Genomic DNA, 23,673 nt, shown 5'->3' with positions numbered 1-23,673 from the left:
ATATATATATATACATATATATATATAGAGAGAGAGAGAGAGAGGGAGAGACAGAGAGAGAGAGAGAGAGAGAGAGATATCTGCCTTTGGTTCTGGGGATCCTTTTTCAAGTAATTGATCTCCTTACCTGAAAAGCCATCTGGGACAGGAAGGTGAGCTTGTCCTTCTCAAATAGCGCCTGGCTGGTGTAGAGGAAGACGGCGTGGGTGATGCTCTCCATCAGGATAGAGATGCGTCCCTGCATGTCTTCCACCTTGTTAGCCTGCTCAATCACTCTGTGGAACAGCACGTTAAATGCCTGGGAAATTTAATGTGACCATTAAAACGTGACAATTGGTGCCTGGATGTCTAGCTAGCCTCAGATACACAGGGCGACGGTTTAAGTTTTATTAATAGGGAGTGAGAATGAGGCAACATTTTTAGGAGGATTATAGTTTCTGGCACATGGTACATGCTCATTAAATGTTTGTTGTCATTACTGTTATTATGAATATGATTCCATGAAATCCATTCAGTCTCCTTCCAAGCAACTGAATTGCATCATTTTCTCTCCTTCTGCCCATGTACTTAAAACAATATTTTAATATTTAATTGTGGTAGGATACACATAACATAAAAGTTACCATCTTAATTTTAAGTACACACATTCAGTTCAATAGTGTTAAGTATATTCACATTCTTGTGTGACCAATCTCCGGAATTTTTTTTTTTTTCATGAACATAAATTACACTGTTCAATGCAGACTCAAGGCCATACCTTTTTGGGGGAGTAGGTTTTACTTACAGTACAGATTCTCTTCACGTAAGATTACAAAAAGACAACACAATGTGATGAGTCCAATTTAAACATTACGTGTGGCAGTCCATATTAACACAAATAGCTCCCAAAGAGGAACAAGAAAAGCTAAATGCAGTGTCACTAGGATGCCATAGCTTTTTCATTTTGCAAAACTGAAGCTCTGTATCCATTAAACAACTGTATATTCTCCCTTCCCCCCATCCCTGGCAACCACCTTTACTCTACTTTCTGTTTCTATGAGTTTGACTATTATAGGTACCTCACTGATATGGTTTGGCTGTGTCCCCACCCAAATCTCATCTTGAATTATCGCTCCCATAATTCCCATGTGTTGTGGGAGTGACCTGGTAGGAAATAACTGAATCATGGGGGCGGTTTCCCCCATACTGTTCTGGTGGTAGTGAGTAAGTCTCATGAGATCTGATGGTTTTATAATAATGGGAAATCTCTTTCACTTGGCTCTCATTCTGTCTTGCCTGCTGCCATGTAAGAAGTGCTTTTTGCCTTCCGTGATGATTGTGAGGCCTCCCCAGCCACAAGGAACTGTGACTCTCTTTTTCTTTATAAATCACCCAGTCTCTTGGGTGTGGCTTTATCAGCAGTGTGAAAACAGACTAATGCTCTCATATAAGCAGAGTCACAGTCTTACTGTGACTGGCTCATTTGAGTTAGGATAATATCCTCAAGGTTCATCCATGTTGTAGCATGTATGAGAAATTTGGTTTTTTTGTTTTTTTTTTTTTTTTTTTTTTTTTTTTTGAGATGGAGTCTCGCTCTGTCGCCCAGGCTGGAGTGCAGTGGCCAGATCTCAGCTCGCTGCAAGCTCCGCCTCCTGGGTTTACGCCATTCTCCTGCCTCAGCCTCCCGAGTAGCTGGGACCATAACGCCTGTCACCTCGCCCGGCTAATTTTCTTTTTGTATTTTTTAGTAGAGACGGGGTTTCACCGTGTTAGCCAGGATGGTCTCGATCTCCTGACCTCGTGATCTGCCCGTCTCGGCCTCCCAAAGTGCTGGGATTACAGGCTTGAGCCACTGCGCCCGGCTGAGAAATGTGTTCATTTTTAAGGCAAAATCATATTCAACCGCATGGATATACATTTGATCAATCTATTCATCCCCTGATGGACACTTGGGTTGCTTCCACCTTTTGACTATTGTAAATAACGCTATTATGAATTTGGGTGTTTGGATATCTCCTAGAGACCCTCATTTGATTCTTTTGAATAAACAGCTATAAGTGGAACTGCTTGATCATATGGTCATTCTATTAGTAATTTTTCTGAGGAACTGCTACACTGTTTTCCACAGTGGATGTACCATTTTGCATTTCCACCAAAAGATTCCAATGTCTCCACATCATCAGCAACACTTGTTATTTTTTTTTTAATAGTAGCCATTCTAATGAGTGTGAGGTGATATCTCATTGTGGTTTTGATTTGCATTTCCCTAAAAATTGGTAATGTTGAGTATTTTTTCACATGTCTGTTGGTCTTTTTTTTTTTGAGACAAACTTTCATTCTGTCATCCAGCCTGAAGTGCAGTGGAGTAATCATGGCTCATTGCAACCTCAGCCTCCTGTTCCTAAACAATACTCCCACCTCAGCCTCCTGGTCCTAAACAATACTCCCACCTCAGCCTCTTGGGTAGCTGAGACCACAGGCATGTGTCATCACGCTTGGCTAATTTTTAAATTTTTTTGAAGACACAGGGTTTCTCTGTGTTGCCCAGGCTTGTTGACCATTTGTATAACATCTTTGGAGAAATGTCCACTTATGTCCTTATCCTATTTTAAAATCTGGTTATTTGCTTTTTTTTTTTTTTTGGTGCCATGTACTTTCGGGATGCCCTTTGGTCATCTGTTCTTCTTTTAAGGATCACTCCTGATATTTATTACTCTCGTTCATGCCTTGGTGATAATGGCATTGTATGGATTGCTGTATCTCTCTATATAAATATAAATTTGAAAAATGTATCTGTACATATAAATAGCTGTCAATATAAAAATATCTATTTATTTATTTTTGGACGATAGGGACCAGAGACCACAGATGAATTCACCTTGAAGTATGTATATTTGAGTGAAAGTAAAATCCTACAATTATAGATATATACAGTAAACATTGGTAAGAAGGCATTAATGAAGAATAGCTTGAATATGTCTTATCTGAAATGGTTGGGGCCAGAAGTGTTTCAGATTTTGGATTTTTTCAGATTTTTGAATATTTGCATATACATAATGAGATATCCTGGGGATGGAACCCAAGTTTAAACACAAAAGCATTTATAGGTTGGGCTTGGTGGTTCATGCCTATAATCCCAGCACTTTGGGAGGCTGAGGCAGGTGGATCACCTGATGTCAGGAGTTTGTGACCAGCCTGGCCAATAGGGTGAAATCCTATCTCTACTAAAAATACAAAATTTAGCCAGGCATGGTGGTGGGTGCCTGTAGTCCCAGTTACTCGAAGGAGTGGGACAGGAGAATTGCTTTCACCTGGGAGGTGGAGGTTGCAGTGAGCCAAGATCGCGCCACGACATTCCAGTCTGGATGACAGAGTGAGACGCTATCTCAAAAAACAAAACAAAATGAAAAAACAAAATTCATTTATGTTTCATATACACCTTATACACATAGCCTGAAGTTAATTTTATACAATATTTTAAATAATTTTGTGCAAGAAGTGCTTGAGGTGAGATGTAGAATTTTCCACTTGCGGCATCTTGTCAACATTCAAAATGTTTCGGATTTTGGAGCATTCTGGTTTTTGGATTAGGATGCTCAATCTGTACTAACCCGATATTTACACTTTTTTGTTTTTGAGATGGAGTCTCGCTCTGTCGCTGAGGCTGGAGTGCAATAGGGCGATCTCAGCTCACTACAAGCTCCGCCTCCCAGGTGTATGCTATTCTCCTGCCTCAGCCTCCTGAGTAGCTGAGACTACAGGCGCCCGCCACCTCGCCCGGCTAATTTTTGTATTTTTAGTAGAGATGGGGTTTCACCATGTTAGCTAGGATGGTCTCAATCTCCTGACCTTGTGATCCGCCCTCCTAGGCCTCCCAAAGTGCTGGGATTACAGGCATGAGCCACCATGCCCAGCCGATATTTACACTTTTTTAAAATCAGTTTTTCATTTACACACAATAAAATGTGCCTATTATATGTACAGCTTGATGAGTCTTGACAAATAGATATATTCTAATAACTGTAGCAATCAAGATACAGAACCTTTCTACTTACATCACCAGAAAAAGTTCTCACGTGCCTATTTACAGCCAATTCCCACCACCATCCCCAGCCCCAGTCAATTACTGACCTAATTTTGCCTTTTCAATAATTTCACATAAATAGCATCATATGGTATATACTCCTTGGTATCTGGCTGCTTCTTTTCAACATAATATTTTGGTGACATATCCATGTTGTTGTGTACACCAACAATTCATACCTTTATGTTTTGAGTAATAGCCCACTGTGGGAACATGCAAAATCTGCATAACTATTAATGTGCCAGTCCTTTGGATTGTTTTCAGACTTTGACTTTTATGAATAAAGTGTCTATGAGCATTTGTTAACAAGCTGTTTGCAGGCATACATTTTTATTTCTCTTAGGTAAATGCCTGGAGTAAAAGTGTGAGATCATATTTTGTAACTGTATATTTATCTTTATAAGAAATTGCCAAACTGTTTTCCGAAATGGTTTATTGCGTTTCCTCCAGCAATGTGAGAGAGTTGTAGTACCACATCTGTGTTACACTTGCTATTAACAGTCTTCTAAACTTTTAGCCCCCCGCATTCTGCTTTTATTTTGAATTTTTCTGATGCCTGATGAGCATTTTTAATGTGCTTGTGGATAATTCATGTGTTATATGTCTGTTCAACTCTTATTACTGAGTTGTACAAATTCTTTATATATCCTGATACAAATTCTTTGTTTTATATGTATGTATTGAGAATATTGTCTTTGCTTGTCTGTGGCCTACCTTTTCATCTTCATATCTTTTGAAAACCATAAACTTTTAAGTTTGATAAGGTTCAATTTATTAATTTTTTATTTTTCTATTATGTCCTAAGAAACCTTTACCTAACCCAAAACCCAAAGCTTTTCTCTTATTTTTTTCCTAGAAAATGTATAGCTTAATCAATTTATTTTGAATTTTCTATATAGTATAATAGTTTGAGGTTTATTTTATGTCATATGGATATCCAATTGTCCCAGCACCATTTGTTGTAAAAACTAGCCTTTTCTCATTGAATTGTCTTGGCACCCCTACTGAAAATCAACTGACCATGCATTTGTGGGTGTACTTCTGGATTCTCTAATCTGTTCCACAGATCTATGCATTTTTCTTCAGGCCAGTACTACAACATCTTGATTCGTGTAGATACGTCTTTTCATTCTTTGAGACGGAGTCTCACTCTGTTGCCCAGGCTGGAGTGCAGTGGCACGATCTCATCTCACTGCAAGCTCTGCCTGACAAGTTCATGCCATTCTCTTGCCTCAGCCTCCCGAGTAGCTGGGACAACAGGCATCCCCCACCAAGCCTGGCTAATTTCTTGTATTTTTAGTAGAGATGGGGTTTCACCGTGTTAGCCAGGATGGTCTTGATCTCATGACCTCATGATCCACTTGCCTCAGCCTCCCAAAGTGCTGCGATTACAGGCGTGAGCCAACGCGCCTGGTCACAGATACAAGTCTTAAAAACAGAAATTGTAAGTCTACCAACACTGTTTTTTTCTTTTCAAAATTATTTAGCTATTTTAAGTCCTTTAAATTTTCACACAAATTTTTAGGATGAGCTTGCCAATTTCTACCAAAAGGAAAAAGGAAATGTCTTCTGCTGTTTTGATTGGGACTGAATTGAGTCTATCAGTTTGGAGCGAACTGACATCTTAATATTGAGCATTCCAATTGATAAACATGGTGTATCTATTTAGTTAAGCCTTCTTTAATTTTTCTCAACAATATTTTGTAGTTTATAGAATACAAACCTTACGTATATTTTAACAAAATTATTCCTAACAAGTTTCATGGCTTTGGAAGCCACTGTAAACAGTGCTAAGATACTGATTTTATTTTCCACTTGTTTCTCATGTATAGAAATACGAGGTACTTTGCATATCGACCTTATATCCTGGAACCTTGCTAAAAATTCACTTCTTAGTCCTAGCAGGGTTTTGGTGAGTTTCTTGGGATTTTCTATATACATAATCAGGTCATCTGTGAAAATACAGAGTTTTCCTTCTTCTTTTAAATATCTTGCCTTCTATTGTCTTATTGTACCGACTGTAACTTCCAGTGCAGTGTTGAATAGATGTGCTGAGAGAAAGATATCCTTGTCTTGTTCCTGATTTTAGGGAAAAGCATTTCATTTTCAACATTAAGTATAATCTTAGGTGTAGATTTTTTTCTAGATGCATTTTATCACGTTGAGAAGTCACCATCTATTCATTAGTTGAGAGTTGGTTGTTTTGTTTTTAACTAATTTGTTGAAATTTTTCAAGTTCTTTGCATCAATTAAAACGACCATATGAGCTTTTTTTCTTTTATTCTGTTAACTGATTAATTACACTTCGTGATTCTTGAATGTTAAACCAATTTGATTATTGGCATACATTCCACTTGGTCATAATATGCTGTGCTTTTTGTATATGGTTGGATTAAATTTGTCAACATTTTCTGGAGTTTACCAACAATGTTTACAAGGGGGACTGCCCAGTATTTTTCTTTTATTGTAATGCCTTAGTGTAGTTTTGGAATGTGGGTAATACTGAGCTGACACTGATGATTTAGTTTTATCCTTCTCGTCATACACAGTTACTCTCAAACTCCAACCACACTGTGCTTGTTAAAAGTTTTGCATACTAGTTCTGTACTCTTAGGAAACCTGCTAGTTATGCTCGATCCTTTCCTCTTTATTATTGCCCATAACCAGTCCATCTCCAAGAGTCAATGATTCCAGGTTCAAATCATATCTCAGGTCTGTTCATGTATCTCTGAGTCTTTTGTCATCACATCAGTTATCTGCTTGAAATCTTCCAATGGCTTCTTGTTGCACCCAGAATATAATCCCCAAATCCCACACACAGTGGTCTACAAAACTCTGTGTGATCAAGTCTTTCCCAACTCTCTAGATTCATTTCTTGCTACCTTTCCCCTTGCTCATTACCCTCCAACCACAGAAATTCACTCACTACCTGGAATCCCTGAATTCTTTCATCTCACACATTCCTGTTTTCTCCAAACGCTCTTTACATAGCTAAGTCCTACTTATCCTTCAGAAATAAATGTTACTTCCTCTGGGAGACCTTCCCTGAGCCCCCAGTAAAGCAGCCTCTCCACCTCTATCATTCTCTCTTACAGTACTTTCTACTTTTATAAACTGATGTGTGTTCATAAAGGTGGAACTATATCTACGTGTACATATATATCTATATGTATCTACATATAGATATAGCTCCACCCTTATGTTTTTTCCAAAACTATACACTCAAGTGACAAACATCTGACATGATGATTGATCATAATAAACATTTGTCTAAAAATGGATGAACAGATGAACAGAATGAATGAGCACTGTCCAGCAGGCAGCAGCATGATACAAGGTATGGAGCATGGGATTTGGAAACAGTTACAGGTTGAAATGCTGGCTCTTAACAATAACAAATATAATTTCTTGGGCAATGTATTTAAAGTCTGAAAATGTCATCCTTATTTTTTTAATGGGGATGATATTATATTCTTTATTGAGATGTAACAGGGATAAAGAATGAGCCAAAGTATAAAAATGTCTTGCATGTAATAGTGACTTAATAAATAGTTGTTCTTACTATTTTTCTTTCTTTAGCAAAGAAATATATGCATTCTCTTTCCAAGACACATTTTCACAAAGACAAAATAGGAGCCTCAAGAAAAATTCCCTTAAATTTAACAGTCGGCTGGCCAGGCGCTGTGGCTCACACCTGTAATCCCAGCACTTTGGGAGGCCGAGGTGGGCGGATCACAAGGTTAGGAGATCAAGACCATCCTGGCTAATATGGTGAAACTCTGTCTCTACTAAAAATACAAAAAAATTAGCCAGGCGTGGTGGTGGGCGCCTGTAGTCCCAGCTACTAGAGAGGTTGAGGCAGGAGAATAGCATGAACCCAGGAGGCAGAGCTTGCAGTGAGCCGAGATCGCACCACTGCCCTCCAGCCTAGGCAACAAAGGGAGACTCCGTCTCAAAAACAAAACAAAACAAAACAAAACAAAACAAAACAAAATTAAGAGTCTGCTCAGGAGCAATACACCAACATAATATGATACCATATCCATAGTTTAATTACCTCAAAGCCTTACTGAAAATTATAAATGAAAATTCCTGAGAATGAGGATTTTGCTTTTGTTATTTTGTTAACCAGATCCTTATGACTCCTTACTGGGTATACACTGATTGCTTAAAAATACATTCTGGGCCGGGCGTGGTGGCTCAAGCCTGTAGTCCCAGCACTTTGAGAGGCCGAGACGGGCGGAACACGAGGTCAGGAGATCGAGACCGTCCTGGCTAACACGATGAAACCCCGTCTCTACTAAAAAATACAAAAAACTAGCCGGGCGAGGTGGTGGGCGCCTGTAGTCCCAGCTACTCGGGAGGCTGAGGCAGGAGAATGGCGTAAACCCGGGAGGCGGAGCTTGCAGTGAGCTAAGATCCGGCCACTGCATTCCAGACTAGGCGACAGAGCGAGACTCCGTCTGAAAAAAAAAAAAAAAACATTCTGGCCACACGCAGTGGTTCACGCCTGTACTCTCAGCATTTTGGGAGGCCGAAGCAGGGGGGATCACTTGAGGCCAGGAGTTCAAGACCAGCCTGGGCAACATGGTAAAACCCTGTCTCTACTAAAAATACAAAAATTAGCCCGGTGTGGTGGCGCACTCCTGTAGTCCCGGCTACTCAGGTGACTGAGGCATGAGAATTGCTTGAACATGGGAGGCAGAGGCTGCAATGATCATGCCACTACACTCCAGCCTGGCTACAGAGTGAGACTCTGTCTCAATAATAATAATAATAATAGTTATTATTATTAATAAAATAAATTCCAAATTTCCAGAAACAAATTGAACTCCTAAAGTTTTCCATAGTTCTTAGCTTATTCAGCATTACCTTCAAAGAGAACTGGTAGATGGGGTTGATTTTTTGGAGGTCATTAATAACAAAATAAAGAAGAGATGCTCTTGCTGCCACTGGTCTATAACATTCTCGGGCCTCGTTGATTTTTCTTTCATTTTCTTTGGCTTCAATCACCTATGGTGGGATCAAACAAAATAAGTAACTTATTTACTCTTCATATTCTCTACATATATCCAAGGAATGGAAGACGTACCTGAAATGAAAAATTATGAGTATTAAAATAGATAACATGTATGGCATCCATGTGCATGAGCTTTTCTAAAATGATTACATTCATATTTTAAAATAATTTTTTAAATAAACTGAGTTTCAGTGGGAATGGACATAACTCTAGTGGTTTTCTAGGTTACAGATTAAACAAACCTAGTTGTTTTCGGTTCTACAGAATTTGTTTCTGAGTAATGTCACCTTTCTGCTTCCTCTCTCTTTCAAGGCTTAATAACCCAGCTATATCACCTCCCAGGGATGGCTCTTAAAAGTCTGCTGGGTCAATTCAATGCCAATAACTTTATTAGGCAACAAGGCATACGAAAGCAGTCAAGGTCAATAATATATCCAGTAACTATGCTTACTAAAAAGTCTTAATATAAAGACTCTCATGCCTAATTCTGACTTTGCACTGAATCATCCATATGTCCATATATTTCCATTTAGTTTATCTTTATGTATTAGCCTCTGGGCACATTCAGAGAGATAATTAAAAAAGAAAAACCACTACCACCATCAACCAACATATTCAGTTTTACCCAAGGCTCAGATATCTATTTATTTTATCTAGGACTACCGCTGGTTCCACAGGATACAGTATTTTCCCCAACCTTCTCTACAGACTTGACTCATAATATTTGTGTACAAAAGGAAATAAAATGTAGGGCAGAGAAGGAAGTCACTACATGGTGATATATGAAGAAGACAGGAAGACACATTTTAAGAGACAATTGGAAGTTAACTTCAAAGCTAAGTTAATTTACTTAATTGTTCTAACTTTACCATCTTAGGAGCTGCCTAATATTCATTTACTTGAAAAGATAGAGTAATTTGGGATTCCATTTCCTCACTTAATTTAAGACAAATACATAGGATGTGTAGTGACACAGCTTCTGCTGGGTAATTAATAGATTACTCAGTAATAAGGGTATTCCAGAAAGCAAATAAGGGTCTAATTCACACTGAAACAATGGAATTTTAAGGGTTAACGGTCATTTGTGAAAGTCCAAAGTGCACATCACACATAAAGCATATTGGGACCCATGCTGGACGTTAGCAGGAAGCCAATTTCATAAAAATTTCTACTGGCTTTTAGGAAATGTCATTTTTCCAGGGGTGAATAGTGCATTTGAGTACAGCAGGAGACTATCGTTTGCTCAGTATCCTGCCACGGCAGGCCAGTAAACAAAACTTCCACTCTAAGAATTTCTTTAAAATGTCCAACAGTTTGGAGAATCTGCAGAGAATCTGTAGGATGTAAGTTTGGTAGAGCCGGATGCTAAGGCTTTTCAGATTTTCAGCCATAGAAGCCAGCAGGCCTCAAATTCCTTTACATTTGATCACCCAGGAAAAATAGTAGCTGGACAGTGTCTGATTTGAATGAGATCCTATGGAATTAGGAGAAGCACACATTCAACCATCTCCATCTCCATTTAGAATCCCACACAGTCCAGTTGCAGCTTATTAAATCACCTGAATTCCACACACTGGTCCTCTTAGAGGAATTACCAAGTCTGATTACACTGCCCACCCCATGTGTCTCATTCAAACAGACCGTTAGAATCTGCCAGGTATCCTCTGCCCTTCCTACCTTGTGCTCTATCTCTGCCGCAGTGGCCTTTGTTGCCTCCAACCTCTCTACCAGTTTGGTATCATCCAGAAAGCTTCCCTCTGCTGCAGAAAGGCGCAAAAGGAGGTCGTCTTCCAGATACTTGAGCTCAATCTTAAAATCATTTTGGTGCTTTGTCAATACCAACTAATACAAACCAAGAAAAGTGTGAGAAATGGTGGTTAAGTACATTTATTTTTTATTTATTTATTTATTTTTTTGAGAGGAAGTCTTGCTCTGTTACCCAGGCTGGAGTGCAGTGGTATAATCTCGGTTCACTGCAACCTCTGTCTCCCAGGTTCAAGCGATTCTCCTGCCTCAGCCTCTTGAGTAGCTGAGATTACAGGCGCCTGCCACCACATCCAGCTATTTTTTTGTATTTTAGTATAGACGGGGTTTCACCATGTTGGTCAAGCTGGTCTCGAACTCCTGAACTCAAATGATCCACCCACCTCGGCCTCCCAAAGTGCTGGGATTACAGGTGTCAGCCACTGAGCCTGGACAAGTACATATTTTTAAAGCAGAGTTTCCTTAATCACAAATTTCACGAAATCAGTATATAGTAAAACACCCTTAACATTGAAACCATACCAATCATAATTTTTAGAAATTCTTTAAAAAACTTTAGAAGGTATGTTAAGATCTAGTTGCACTCCAGGGCGCAGAGTATAAACACTTACAATAATTTAACATCATGAACCATAGGAAGAATCTGTTTAAGAAAACATCAGAAACTTCTGGTTTCTGCTCAGATGTATAAAGGCTTAGAAGTCTCGTTTCCGTTCTCAAAATAGGAAAAACACTCATCAACAATTCTTCTTACATGTATCAGAAAACTGAGGTCACAGGGCAAATTGCCATCCTAAAAATAGGCAAACACAGAATCACAACTTCTCAGGAACACTGACATGGTAATTGGCTAATTGCTGAAGGTAGAACTTGAGTTAAAACTTTAGGGGGGACCAGTCTTTGGAGTCTCTACACTTCTTTGAGTTTTACCTCCAGGAAACGCCATCAGGTTCTTACAGTGAAGGTCAGATAAAATCTACACCCGCTCTGGGTTCAGGATGGGAAAACTAACCATTATGGCATAAGCTCAGAGGCAAAGTAATTATTTTAAATATGTCCAGAGCTTTCTGTTCTCCTTAACAAAATCCTGCCCACAAAGGAAACTACTTGGTCAGTGCCTAATATGACCTGGATGTATTAGTCTGTTCTCAAATTGCGATAAAGGATTTCCTGAGACTGGGTAATTTATAAGGAACAGAGGTTTAACTGACTCATGGTTCCACATAGCTAGGGAGGCATCAGGAAACTTATAATCATGGCGGAAGGGAAGCAAACATGTCCTTCTTTCCTTGGCAGCAGGAGAGAGAAGTGCCCAGCAAAGGGGAAAAGCCCCTTATAAAACCATCAGATCTCATGAGAACTGACTCACTATCACAAGAATAGCACGGAGGAAACCAACCCCATGATTCAGTTACCTCCCACTGGGTCCCTGCCACAACATATGGGGATTATGGGAACTACAAGTCAAGATGAGATTTGGGTGGTATCATAGCCAAACCATATCTCTGGGGAAGGGCAGACTTCCTGTCCTTTAAAAAAGGCTAAGTAACTCTTCTGAAGGTCACATTCCAGTGATTCAGGGCTCCTAAAAAACCCTGAGATTTAATTATAAGATAAAAGAATGTTTCCCGTCCATAATACCTTCCCAACACATTGACAGACTCCAGTATAATATCAGTGGATTATAACTGAGAGATTTGCCAAATCAGTTTTTAGGGAAACCTAAAGACAACAAGGGAGACAAAAACAAGGACACTAGATAAAACTGAAGTCTACAATAGGAGCAGCTACAATGAACATGAAACACAGCCTTAACTCCCAGCCCTAGAAACATAAAACCTCACACTAAAATAGTATTTACTTTTGTGACAATTATCTAATACATCATGTCTGGCTTTCAACAAATAAGTACAAGGTGTACTAAAAAGCAAAAAAACAAAAGAAAACAAAAGACAAACCAGAAGAGAGAACTCAAACCTCAGCACAAGACTCAGATGTGGCAGAAATTTTGGAATTATCAGACTGGGAGTTAAAAGTAACTACTTAATGTGCTAAGAGCTTTACTGGAAAAGTGAACACCATGAAAGACCACATGGGCAATATAAGTAGAGACAGAAACTCAAAGAATAAAAAGGGAATACTAGAAATAAAAAACAATGTAACAAAATGAAGAATTTTTTTTTTTTTTTTTTTTTTTTTTGGAGACCGAGTCTCGCTCTGTCACTCAGGCTGGAGTGCAGTGGCATGATCTTGGCTGGGTCTTGATCTCCTGACCTTGTGATCCGCCCACCTCGGCTTCCCAAAGTGCTGGCATTACAGACATGAGCCACTGTGCCTGGTTGAAGAATGTTTTTGATGGGCTCATGAGTAAACTAGACACAGTGACAAAAACCAGTATGCTTAGACATATGTCAGTAGATACTTGAAAAGAAAAAAAGAATAAAAATTAAAAAGGAAAGAATATCCAAGAACTGTGAGATGCTAACAAGGAGAAGAAAGAAAAAAATGAGCAGAAGAAAGATTGGAAATAATGGTAGCTAAAAATTCTTCAAAATTAATGAAAGATACCAAACCATAGATACAGGACACCCATAGCACGTTAAGCAGGATAAATACCAAAAAATCAGCTCCTAGGCATTTAATATTCAAACTGCATATCAAAGAACGAAAAAATCTTTAAAGAGTCCACAGGAAATAAATTACCTTACCTATGAAGGAACAAGGACAAGAATTACATGGAATTTCTCTTGAGAAACTATGCAAAAAGGAGAGTTGAGTAAAATATTTAAAATGTTTAAGGAAAAAAAATCAACAAATAATTTTGTATCTTGTAAAATTATCCTTCAAAAGTAAAGCAGTAATAAAAGCTTTCTTAGACAAACAAGACTGAGGGATTTTGTTGTTAGTAGACCTGCCTTACCAGAAATGTTAAAACAAAATTCTTCATAGAGAAGAAAATGATATAGGTCAGAAATTCACATCTATGTAAAGAAAGAAAAAGTACTAGAGGAGGAGTAAATGAAGATAAAATAAGTTAGTTTACTAATTGAGCTGTCTTTTCAAAACAGTAATAACAGCAATATAGTCAGTGATTATAGCTTATGGAGAAGTGAAACGAATGACAGCAATGTTAAGGCAAGCATCACTCTAAGACCAAAACCAGATAAACCCACTACAGGAAAAAACAAAAAAAACTACAGACCAGTATCTCTGATAAGCATAGATGTGAATATCCTCAAAAAATTAGCAAATCAAATCCAACAACATACAAAAATAACGAAACACCACGACCAAGTGGGATTTATTCCAGGTATGCAAGTCTGGTTCAAAAGTGAAGTAATGATCTATAACAAGCTAAAGAAGAAAAAATGTGGTCATATCAATAGATATAGAAAAAACATTTGATAAAATTTAACAGTAATTTAATGATAAAAACTCTCAGCAAATTAGAAATAGAGGGGAACTTTCTTGATAAAGAACATCTAAAAGAAGAGAATCATAGCTAACATTGTACTTAATGGTGAGAAGCTAGAAGTTCTTGCCCTAAGATCAGGAATGAGGCAAGGTTCCACTCTTATTCAATGTTGTACTAGAAGTCCTAACTAATACAGTAAGACGAGAAAAGGAAATAAAAGGTATACAGAATGGGAAGGAAGAAATAAAAAATTGTCTTTGTTCACACATGACATGATAATCTATGTGGAAAATCCCAAAGTATGAACATAAGGCCTCTTGCAACTAATAAGCAGGTAGAACACATTTGCAGGATACAGATTAATATACAAAAGCCATTGCTCTTCTATACACCAGCTTTGAACAATTGGAATTTGAAATTTAAAACACAATGCCATTCACATTAGTACCAAAAAACTGAAACACTTAGGTACAGATTTCACAAAGTATGTTGAAGATCTGTCTGAAGGAGTAAAAAACTGATGAAAGAAATCAAAGATCTAAACAATGGAGAGATATTGCATGTTCATGAATAGGAAGTCTCAATATCGTTAAGCCATTCATTATTCCTTTCTGAAATTCAGCACAATATTATTCAAAATACCTGTACATTATTTTGTAGATATTGAAAATTTGATTCTAAAGTTTATATTAAAAAGCATAAGATCCAGAATACAGAAAAACAAAGTCAGAGAATTGACACTACTTGGCTTCCAGACTATTAAGTTACAGTAATCAAGGTGGTGTGATATTGATGAAAGGATAGACAAACAGATCAATGGAATGAAACAGAGAAAGCAGAAATATGAACAGATCCACAGAAATATGGCCAACTGATGTTTAACAAGGATCAAAGGCAATTTAAGGGAGAAAATATGGTCTTTTCAACAAATGGTGCTGGGACAACTACATATCCACATGCAAAAGAATGAAGGTGTACCTCTACCTCACACCATGTACAAAAATTAACTCAAAATGTACAATGAAGCTAAATGTAAGCACTAAAACTACACAGCTCCTAAGAGAAAACATACATCTTCATGAACTGTCAGTTAATGATTTCTTAGATATGATACCAAAAACACAAGCAAGAAAAAATAAATTGAACATTACCAAAATTAAAAACTTTTGTGCTTCAAAGGACACTAACAAGACAACCCACAGAATGGGAGAAAATTTTTATAAGTCATAGATCCAATAAGAATCTGACATTCAGAACACAAGAACTCCTGCAACTTTTTTATGCTAACATAAAAAAAAAAAAATACTATTTTCTTACATGGTCTGATGGTGCCTTGATTACAGACACGGTCCCTGATCCAGCTTGGCAATTAGTGCACAAGGCAGCAAGCCAGTGGTCCTTTGGACTCTGACTTGGTGGATGACTCATTCCTGGCATGTTGCAGTTCCACTGAATGTAGCACATTTGTAAGGAGGCCTCAGGGAACCATGTCCACTCATACTCAGCCTTGATCTCACAGCTGTCTTTGCCTACATGGCAACTGCTGCAGTGGCAAATTCAAGTAAAGCAGCCTCACAAAGAGTGTAAGCATGGACCAGAATTTCTTGCATGGCTTAGTAAAACATCATTGCTGGACCCCCAACCAGAGTTTGATCTCATTTAGTGGGATCTGGGCTGTGGCCAGATAATTTGCATTTGAAGCATATTTGTATCAGCACCAGCTGATGGTGATGCTGCTGTTCCAGGACCCGCAGTTTGAGAACCACTGATTTATACCAGGTGGCAATCTTTTTCTGGAAAGGGCCAGATAGTAAATACTTTTGGCTTTGTAGGCCATAAGGTATCTGTTGCAACTACCCAACTCTGCCATTATAGTGCAAAAGCAGTCATAGACAATATGTAAATATATGAACAAGTCAATTTTTTGTTTCCTTTTGTTTTTGTTTGAGACAGAGTCTTGCTCTGTTCTCCAGGCTGGAGTGTAGTGGCACTATCCCGGCACACTGCAACCTCTGCCCCTGGGTTCAAGTGGTTCTTGTGCCTCAGCCTCCCCAGTAGCTGGGGCTACAGTTGTGCACCACCACACACGGGTAATTTTTTGTATTTTTAGTAGAGATGGGGTTTTGCCATGTTGGCCAGGCTGGTCTCAAACTCTTGGCCTCAAGTGATCCAGCCTTGGCTTTCCAAAGTGTTGGTATTACAGGTGTGAGCCACTGTGTTTGGCAATGGCTGTGTTTCAATAAACTTTATTAACAAAAAGAGATGACAGGCCAAATTAGGCATGGGAGCCACAGTTTGCAGACTCCTGATTTGTACTAAGAAAAAGTATTCTAGCTTAGTTTTCAAAATATGAATAACGTTGTTCATCCGTGGGAAGAAATCCTTTCAAGTTCCAAAATGTAGGCCACGAATCTCTAACATCTGAAATATAAATCCTTGTTTTAATTCTTAATATATCTCATTTAAATTTTTGAGACACACTATTACCAAATTTGCCCAGGTTAGCATGTAAATTCTTTTTAATTTTCACATCACCATTTCAATATTCAAATTTATTGTTAGAAAGCTGGGCACAGCATGACCAGGCACAGTGGCTCATGCCTGTAATCCCAGCACTTTAGGAGGCTGAGGCAGGATGATCTTGAGGTCAGGAGTTTGAGACCAGCCTGGCAAATATGGTGAAACCCAAAATACAAAGATTAGCTGGGCATGGTGGTGCATGCCTGCAGTCCCTACTCGGGACACTGAGGCAGAAGAATTGCTTGAACCCGGGAGGTGGAGGTTGCAGTGAGCCAAGACCATCCCACTGCACTCCAGGCTTGGTGAGAGAGTGAGACTCCCTCTCAAAAAAAAAAAAAAAAAAAAGAAAAAAAAAAGCTGAGCACAGCATTCCTTTATAGTTTATAACCTCTGTGTGTAGTTATGTGCCTTTGTCTTCTTTTACTTGCCTTTTATTCTTTATTCTTCACTAGTCCTTATGGAGGTATATCTACTATATCACTTCCTCACCCCTTCTTGCCAAAGAACTAGCTCTTATATTTTGTTAATCTTTTCTGTTTCTCTATTTTCTGATTTTATTTTTATTACTGCCTTTCTTCTACATTTTAAGGTTATGTTGTTTTGTTTTCTGTATACAACACTAAATTTCATTATTTTCAGCATTGTTTCTTAATATACTTAGGGCCACAAATGCCCCTTTGAATACTAGTCATAACTAGCTACCAGGTCCTTAATTTTTCCAAGTTTTCTTCATTACACCTCTTTTTCATTCTTTAGCCCAGGCTAAATTAGTCGATTACATTCCAACCTACCTGGGCATACCTCTATTTTACATGACTCGTATGCCTCTTTGTTTGCTGTCAGTTAAGATCCAGAGCCACCCTATCTCCTACTTGTGGCATAACCGTAACAATCTAGCATCTATGAAGAGCAACTTTGAATTGTTTAACTTTTAACATGTATACTTATTTTTCCCAATTAGATTGCAAGATGCTAGTGGGCAAGAATCCTATTTTATACTTCTATGTCTAGCACTATGATTTGTGCAAAGCAAGTGCCGAATAAGTGTTGATGGTGACGTAAACGTTTTTACCTTAAGTTTCTCCAAATCTGGCCTCTCAATACTGACAACCTCTGCCAGCAGTTGGGCTTCTAGACCATCTTCTGTGACTGTGAAATTGAGGAGAGTTGTCTGAGCTTGTAATTCCGGCTTATAGTGAGGATTTGCCAATTTTGTGTGAAGGATAAGGCGAAAGTTCTTGTGAAATTCGCATTCTTTATCTCCAATCCTGATATACCTAAAGGGAGCAAAACACAGACTTTCAGGAGACTCCTATGACCCATAACTGATACTAAGGTGTCATTCCATTCCTGTATTCTTATCATGGACCTTGGCCAGAAGCTTAGGTGATTTAGAATTTTTCAGCTGCTCCCAAATTTCCTAAAGTACAGCAGGATCAGCAATCACCCACCAAATCTCTATATGATTTAGTTTCCTCATATGAGAAATATTGACAATAATAGTACTCACCTCATAGTGTCACTGTAACAATTAAATAGTCACATAAAAGACCTATAACAACAAGTAGTAGCTTTTATTATTACACAGTAAGTCCTTGATGTCACTGATAAACTTGCAAACTGTGACTTTAAGCAAAACAACATATGTAGAAACCAGTTTTACCACTGGCTAATTGATACAAACAAGAGTGAAATTTCTATGGCATGTTCCTGGTCACAAAGACATCATCAAACTTCTAACTAAAGGCCCCACACACTTCTAATATTAAACACTGAAATAAATGTGAGCTACACATACATTTAAAAAGGTTAATAAAAACAAGTAAGATAATTATTTACTCAGTTTTTGGTGTGTTAATGAGAAATGGTGGGCATAATGGGGGTTGGTTAAATTGAGAAATAAATGTGTACAAAGCAGAAAATCTTAAGCAGCACCTCCTACCGTCACACAGTTCAAAAGCAATGACAGATCTGGCAGGCTTGAGAAGGGCTTTTGTACTGCAATGTTTAGTGTCGTGCATTTGTATGATTATCATCTAATTTACAAATTTTTATTTGACAACTTTGTATTCACTCATTCATTCCTTTTCCAACCCACTGATTCCAGTGCAGGCTCACGGGTGGCTGGAGACTACCCTGGCAGCTCAGGGCGCTGAGTGGGAACCGGCCCTGGACAGGATGTCATCCCATGGCAGGCCACTCACACACCCCTCCCTCCCTCACTCACACTGGGACCATATAGACATTCCAGCTCACCTAATGTGCTCAGCTGTGGGATATGGGAGGAAACAGGAGGACAAGAGAAAACCTAGGTAGACATAGGGAGCATTTGCAAACTCCACACAGACAGTGGTCCCAGCAAGCAGGAAGTGATTTGTTTTTTTTCCCTCATCAACATTAAAATGAAAGGATGTTATTTCAGGGCCAGCTGTACTTTCTGTGATTAAATGTACATTAAATGCTGCTATTCTTTAAGGATAAGATGTGTATGTATGTGTTTATGTGTGTCTGTATATATATGTATAATGAATCTTAAGTGTATATGTATTTAATATACTTACGTATGTTAAATAATGTATTAAAATATTTTATTTTTATAAAGATGAAATGTTAAAAACACATATATTCTTTTTTTCTTTGGGACAGTGTCTTTCTCTTTCACCCAGGCTGAAATGCAATGGTACGATTTTGGCTCACTGCAACCTCCGCCTCCTGGGTTCACGTGATTCTTGTGCCTCAGCCTCCTGAGTAGCTAAGATTACAGGTGCACGCCACCACGTCCAGCTAATTTTGTATATTTTAGTAGAGGTGGGGTTTTGCCATGCTGGTCAGGCTGGTCTCGAACAACTGACCTCAGGTGATCCATCTGCCTCGGCCTTTCAAAGTGCTAGGATTACAGGTGTGGCCACCTTGCCCAGCCCAAAACACATATATTTAAAAAATTACTTTCCAATACTTTCTGCATTGGCTTCCTGTAACTGCAAATCCTTGGTTGCCTCAGCATTTCTACTTAACCCTTTCCTCTGAAAATTATTTCTGTAAATAGTCACTAGGCTAATTCTATTCAAAACTCCCAGCTTAATTCATGTTTTTTTTTTTTTTTTTTTTTAATTGAAGGGTACACAGTAATTGCATGTGTTTATGGGGTATATGAGATGTTTTCATACCGGCTTCATGGTCTCTTTCCTGCTAGGAACCTGCTATGACGATCTAGTAAATTCTAATTTCTAATTCATGCAAGAGACAGAGAAGCCAAAACCACAAATACTGGAACTTCTCAAAGTGGCCTAAGCTGCTTAGAGTGAAACTTCTTATGAGGCCTAGAGGCATGGTTGCAGCAAAGAGTCTCTTCTCAGTCTTCTATTTTACCTTACATATGAAAATGCTGGATTCTTCCTTCCTTAAGTGTATAACATATTTAAATTGTATAGATATCACCATGAGAGAAAATTAGCCAGACCCCAATTATTTTAATTGAAATTACTTTAAATAGCCATGAGAAAGAAACATTTATTTCTTATCTTATTGATTTCCAGGTGAGATATTATTTCACTGAATTTGTCAATTTTGAACAACTGGGTCAATTCTAAAGAAAAGACATTCTATCACATTCAGACAGGGCTCCTTTTTATCAAAATGTCACAATATTAGCAACAATTTTCAATCTGAGGAGCAATATCCAGAATACCATAAAGTGGCAATGTTTTATGTGGTTCTTGGAGGATGTTTTATAATTATGTCTTGCTCAGAGATTAGGCCTCTTGTGTCTATGGTAAGAAAAGTGCCTCTGAACCACTGGCTGTGTTATTTGACTGGAAACATTTTTAATGAGACAACTGGTTTTAATGTGTAAAGACTATTTAAAAATTATAATTTTCTGACATTACTAAAGCTTTTGTTGCCTGAATATGAATTTAAAATCCCAAAGAACTGATCAGACTTATGACCTACTGTCTTCATCTAACTCTCAAATTTTGTTTTCCCTGCAGAGTGATCTTACACAGGCAACAAAAACCTTCCGAATTGTTGATTAAGTGTCTAAACTTGAAAAAATTCTGACAAATAAGCCACTTTTGAAAACCCTGTTAGTTGAATGGTGAATTTATTCACTTTATTCAGTTTGGATTTGTTTTCACCTTGTCAGTACCTCTTACTGTTTAATTGTTTTCCAAGAGGAGAATAAGCAATTCAGTTAGCAACCCTCTTCTGTCCCAGCCAGTCCCTTTTTTTGTTTTGAGACAGTCTCGCACTGTCACCCAGGCTGGAGTGCAATGGCACGATCCCGGCTCACTGCAACCTCCGCTTCCCAAGTTCAAGCTACTCTCCTGCCTTAGCCTCCCGAGTAGCTGGGATTACAGGCATGTGCCTCCACACCTGGCTGATTCTTTTGTATTTTTAGTAGAGACGGGGTTTCACCATGTTGTCCAGGCTGGTCTCAAACTCCTGACCTCATGATCCTCCCCCCTTGGCCTACCAAAGTGCTGGGATTACAGGCATGAGCCACCACACCCGGTTGGCATCAACTTTTAATATACTGATTTATTCTGTCATCTATTCAGCCAATAAATACGTATTCAGTCATGCTTCTACAATTTGATAGGCATACAGAGATCAAACATCTGTACAAGTGAAAGACGGGTAAAAGAACTAAAATATTTCTCCAAAGAAGAAATACAAATGACCAATAAGCATATGAAAAGATGCCTAATATCATTAGTCATTAGGGAAATGCAAATCAAAGCCATAGTGAGGTACCACTTCACACCCATGAGAATGACTATAATAAAAAAACAAAGACAGTGACAAGTGTTGGTGAGGACACGGAGAAACTGGAGCCCTCATACACTACTAATGGGAATGTTAAATTGTGCAACCACATTGGCAAACGGCTTGGTCATTCCTTAAAATTAGCAAAGTGTGGTGGCGTGCACCTGTAGTCCCAGCTACTTAGGATGCTGAGGTAGGAGGATCACCTGAGCCTTGGGAAGTCGAGGCTGCAGTGAGCTGTCATCAGGTCACTGCACTCCAGCCTGGGCAACAGAGACCCTGTCTCAAAAATAAATAAATAAATAAATAAATAAATAAATAAATAAATAAAATAGTTTAAAATCCAAACAATGAAATATTATGGAAAAACCCACAATTACTTTTGCACCAACCTAATATTTGGCCATAGAATGGAATGAAGTATTGATATATGCTATGACACAAATGAAACCTGAAAATGTACAAAGTGAAAGAAGTCACAAAATATCACAAAAGATATTATATGACTCCACTTATGTGAAATGTCCAGAACAGGCAAATACAGAAAGACACAGGAATTTCAATTCTAAAACAGACTGTGCTGATGGTGGCCCAACTCTGCGAATATACTAAAAACCATTGAATTACACACTTTGAGTGGGCAAATTATATTATATGTGAATTATATCTTGATAAGGATGCCACCAAAAAAATGGAACAATTATCAAGAGGTCAAATCATTAACATTTGGGCTTTTATCAACCTGTGAGTTACCATGCTAATACAGTTTCTCAGAGGTTCATGCTTGTCTTTTGAGTATAGCAATGTGTATCACACGATGATCTTGTCTGATAAGGACACTTTTCTAAATTAACCTGCCTCTTTTGACTGACAATCTAGTCAAATATGTCTACAATGGAGAGCATCATCGAAATTTCTCCTATTATTTGAGTTTCCTCTTTCCAAGGATTTCCAAAATCATCTCATAAGTAGCTTTGAGAAAATCTCTGTTAGTGCTATTCACTGCATAGTTCACTGCTAGTTCTGTTGACTCAGCCTAACTTTGGGATTTGTATGATTGACTTTTAAAAAAACTATTTTTAATTGACACATAATTGTACATATTTGTGGGGCCCCCTGTGATGTTTCAATATATATATGTATACATCGTATAATGATCAAACCATGATATTCAGCATATCCATCATCTCATTGATCATTTCTTTGTGGTGGGAATATTCAGAATCCTCTCTTCTAGTTATTTTGAAATATACACTATAATATTGTTTACCATAGTCACCCTACTGTGTTATAGAACACAGAACGTATTCCTCCTATCTAACTAAAAACCACCGAATTGCACACTTTAAGTGGGCAAATGGTATACAGTATGTGAATTATATCTTGATAATGGAGCTACCAAAAAAAATTCACAATGATCTGTTAAAATGATCAATGGGCAATTTTGTAACCATTGACCAATCTCTCCCCTCCATCCCCTCTCCTTTTCCCTCCCCTGTCTCTGGTAACCACTTTTCTACTCTACTTCTGAGATCAGCTTTTTTAGATAACACAAATGAATGAGATCATGCAGTTTTTGTCTTTTTATGCCTGACTTATTTCACTTAACATAATGTCCTCCAGGTTCATCCATGTTGCCACAAATTACATGATTTTATTCTTTTTTATGACTGAGTAGTATTCTATTGTGTATATATACCACATTTTCTTTTATTTATTTATTTTTAATTTTTTAATTATACTTTTAAGTTCTAGGGTACATGTGCACAATGTGCAGGTTTGTTACATATGTATACTTGTGCCATGTTAGTGTGCTGCACCCATCAACTCGTCAGCACCCATCAATTTGTCATTTATATCAGGTATAACTCGAATGCAATCCCTCCCCCCTCCCCCCTCCCCATGATAGGCCCTGGTGTGTGATGTTCCCCTTCCTGCGTCCAAGTGATCTCATTGTTCAGTTCCCACCTATGAGTGAGAACATGCAGTGTTTGGTTTTCTGTTGTGATAGTTTGCTAAGAATGATGGTTTCCAGCTGCATCCATGTCCCTACAAAGGATGCAAACTCATCCTTTTTTATGGCTGCATAATATCCCATGGTGTATATGTGCCACATTTTCTTAA

At 38.2% G+C, this 23,673-nt stretch overlaps 1 protein-coding gene across 1 annotated transcript in view; it reads right to left on the bottom strand.

Moving 5' to 3' along the window:
* Positions 1-23,673, bottom strand: part of DNAH11 (dynein axonemal heavy chain 11) — a 396,815-nt gene that overhangs the window by 38,910 nt on the left and 334,232 nt on the right. The window contains exons 66-69 of the mRNA XM_017871552.1: positions 17,855-18,059; positions 10,761-10,925; positions 8,936-9,076; positions 128-298 (exon numbers count right to left, since the gene is read on the bottom strand). Coding sequence (XP_017727041.1) covers positions 128-298; positions 8,936-9,076; positions 10,761-10,925; positions 17,855-18,059 — 682 coding nt within the window. The remainder of the gene's footprint in view (positions 1-127; positions 299-8,935; positions 9,077-10,760; positions 10,926-17,854; positions 18,060-23,673) is intronic.

This window comes from Rhinopithecus bieti, unplaced genomic scaffold (genome assembly GCF_001698545.2).
Source record: "Rhinopithecus bieti isolate Rb0 unplaced genomic scaffold, ASM169854v2 scaffold_5882, whole genome shotgun sequence".
Taxonomy (NCBI): Eukaryota; Metazoa; Chordata; class Mammalia; order Primates; family Cercopithecidae; genus Rhinopithecus; species Rhinopithecus bieti.
Note: the sequence above shows the minus strand (reverse complement) of the source record. Positions and strands in the feature narration are given on the sequence as shown.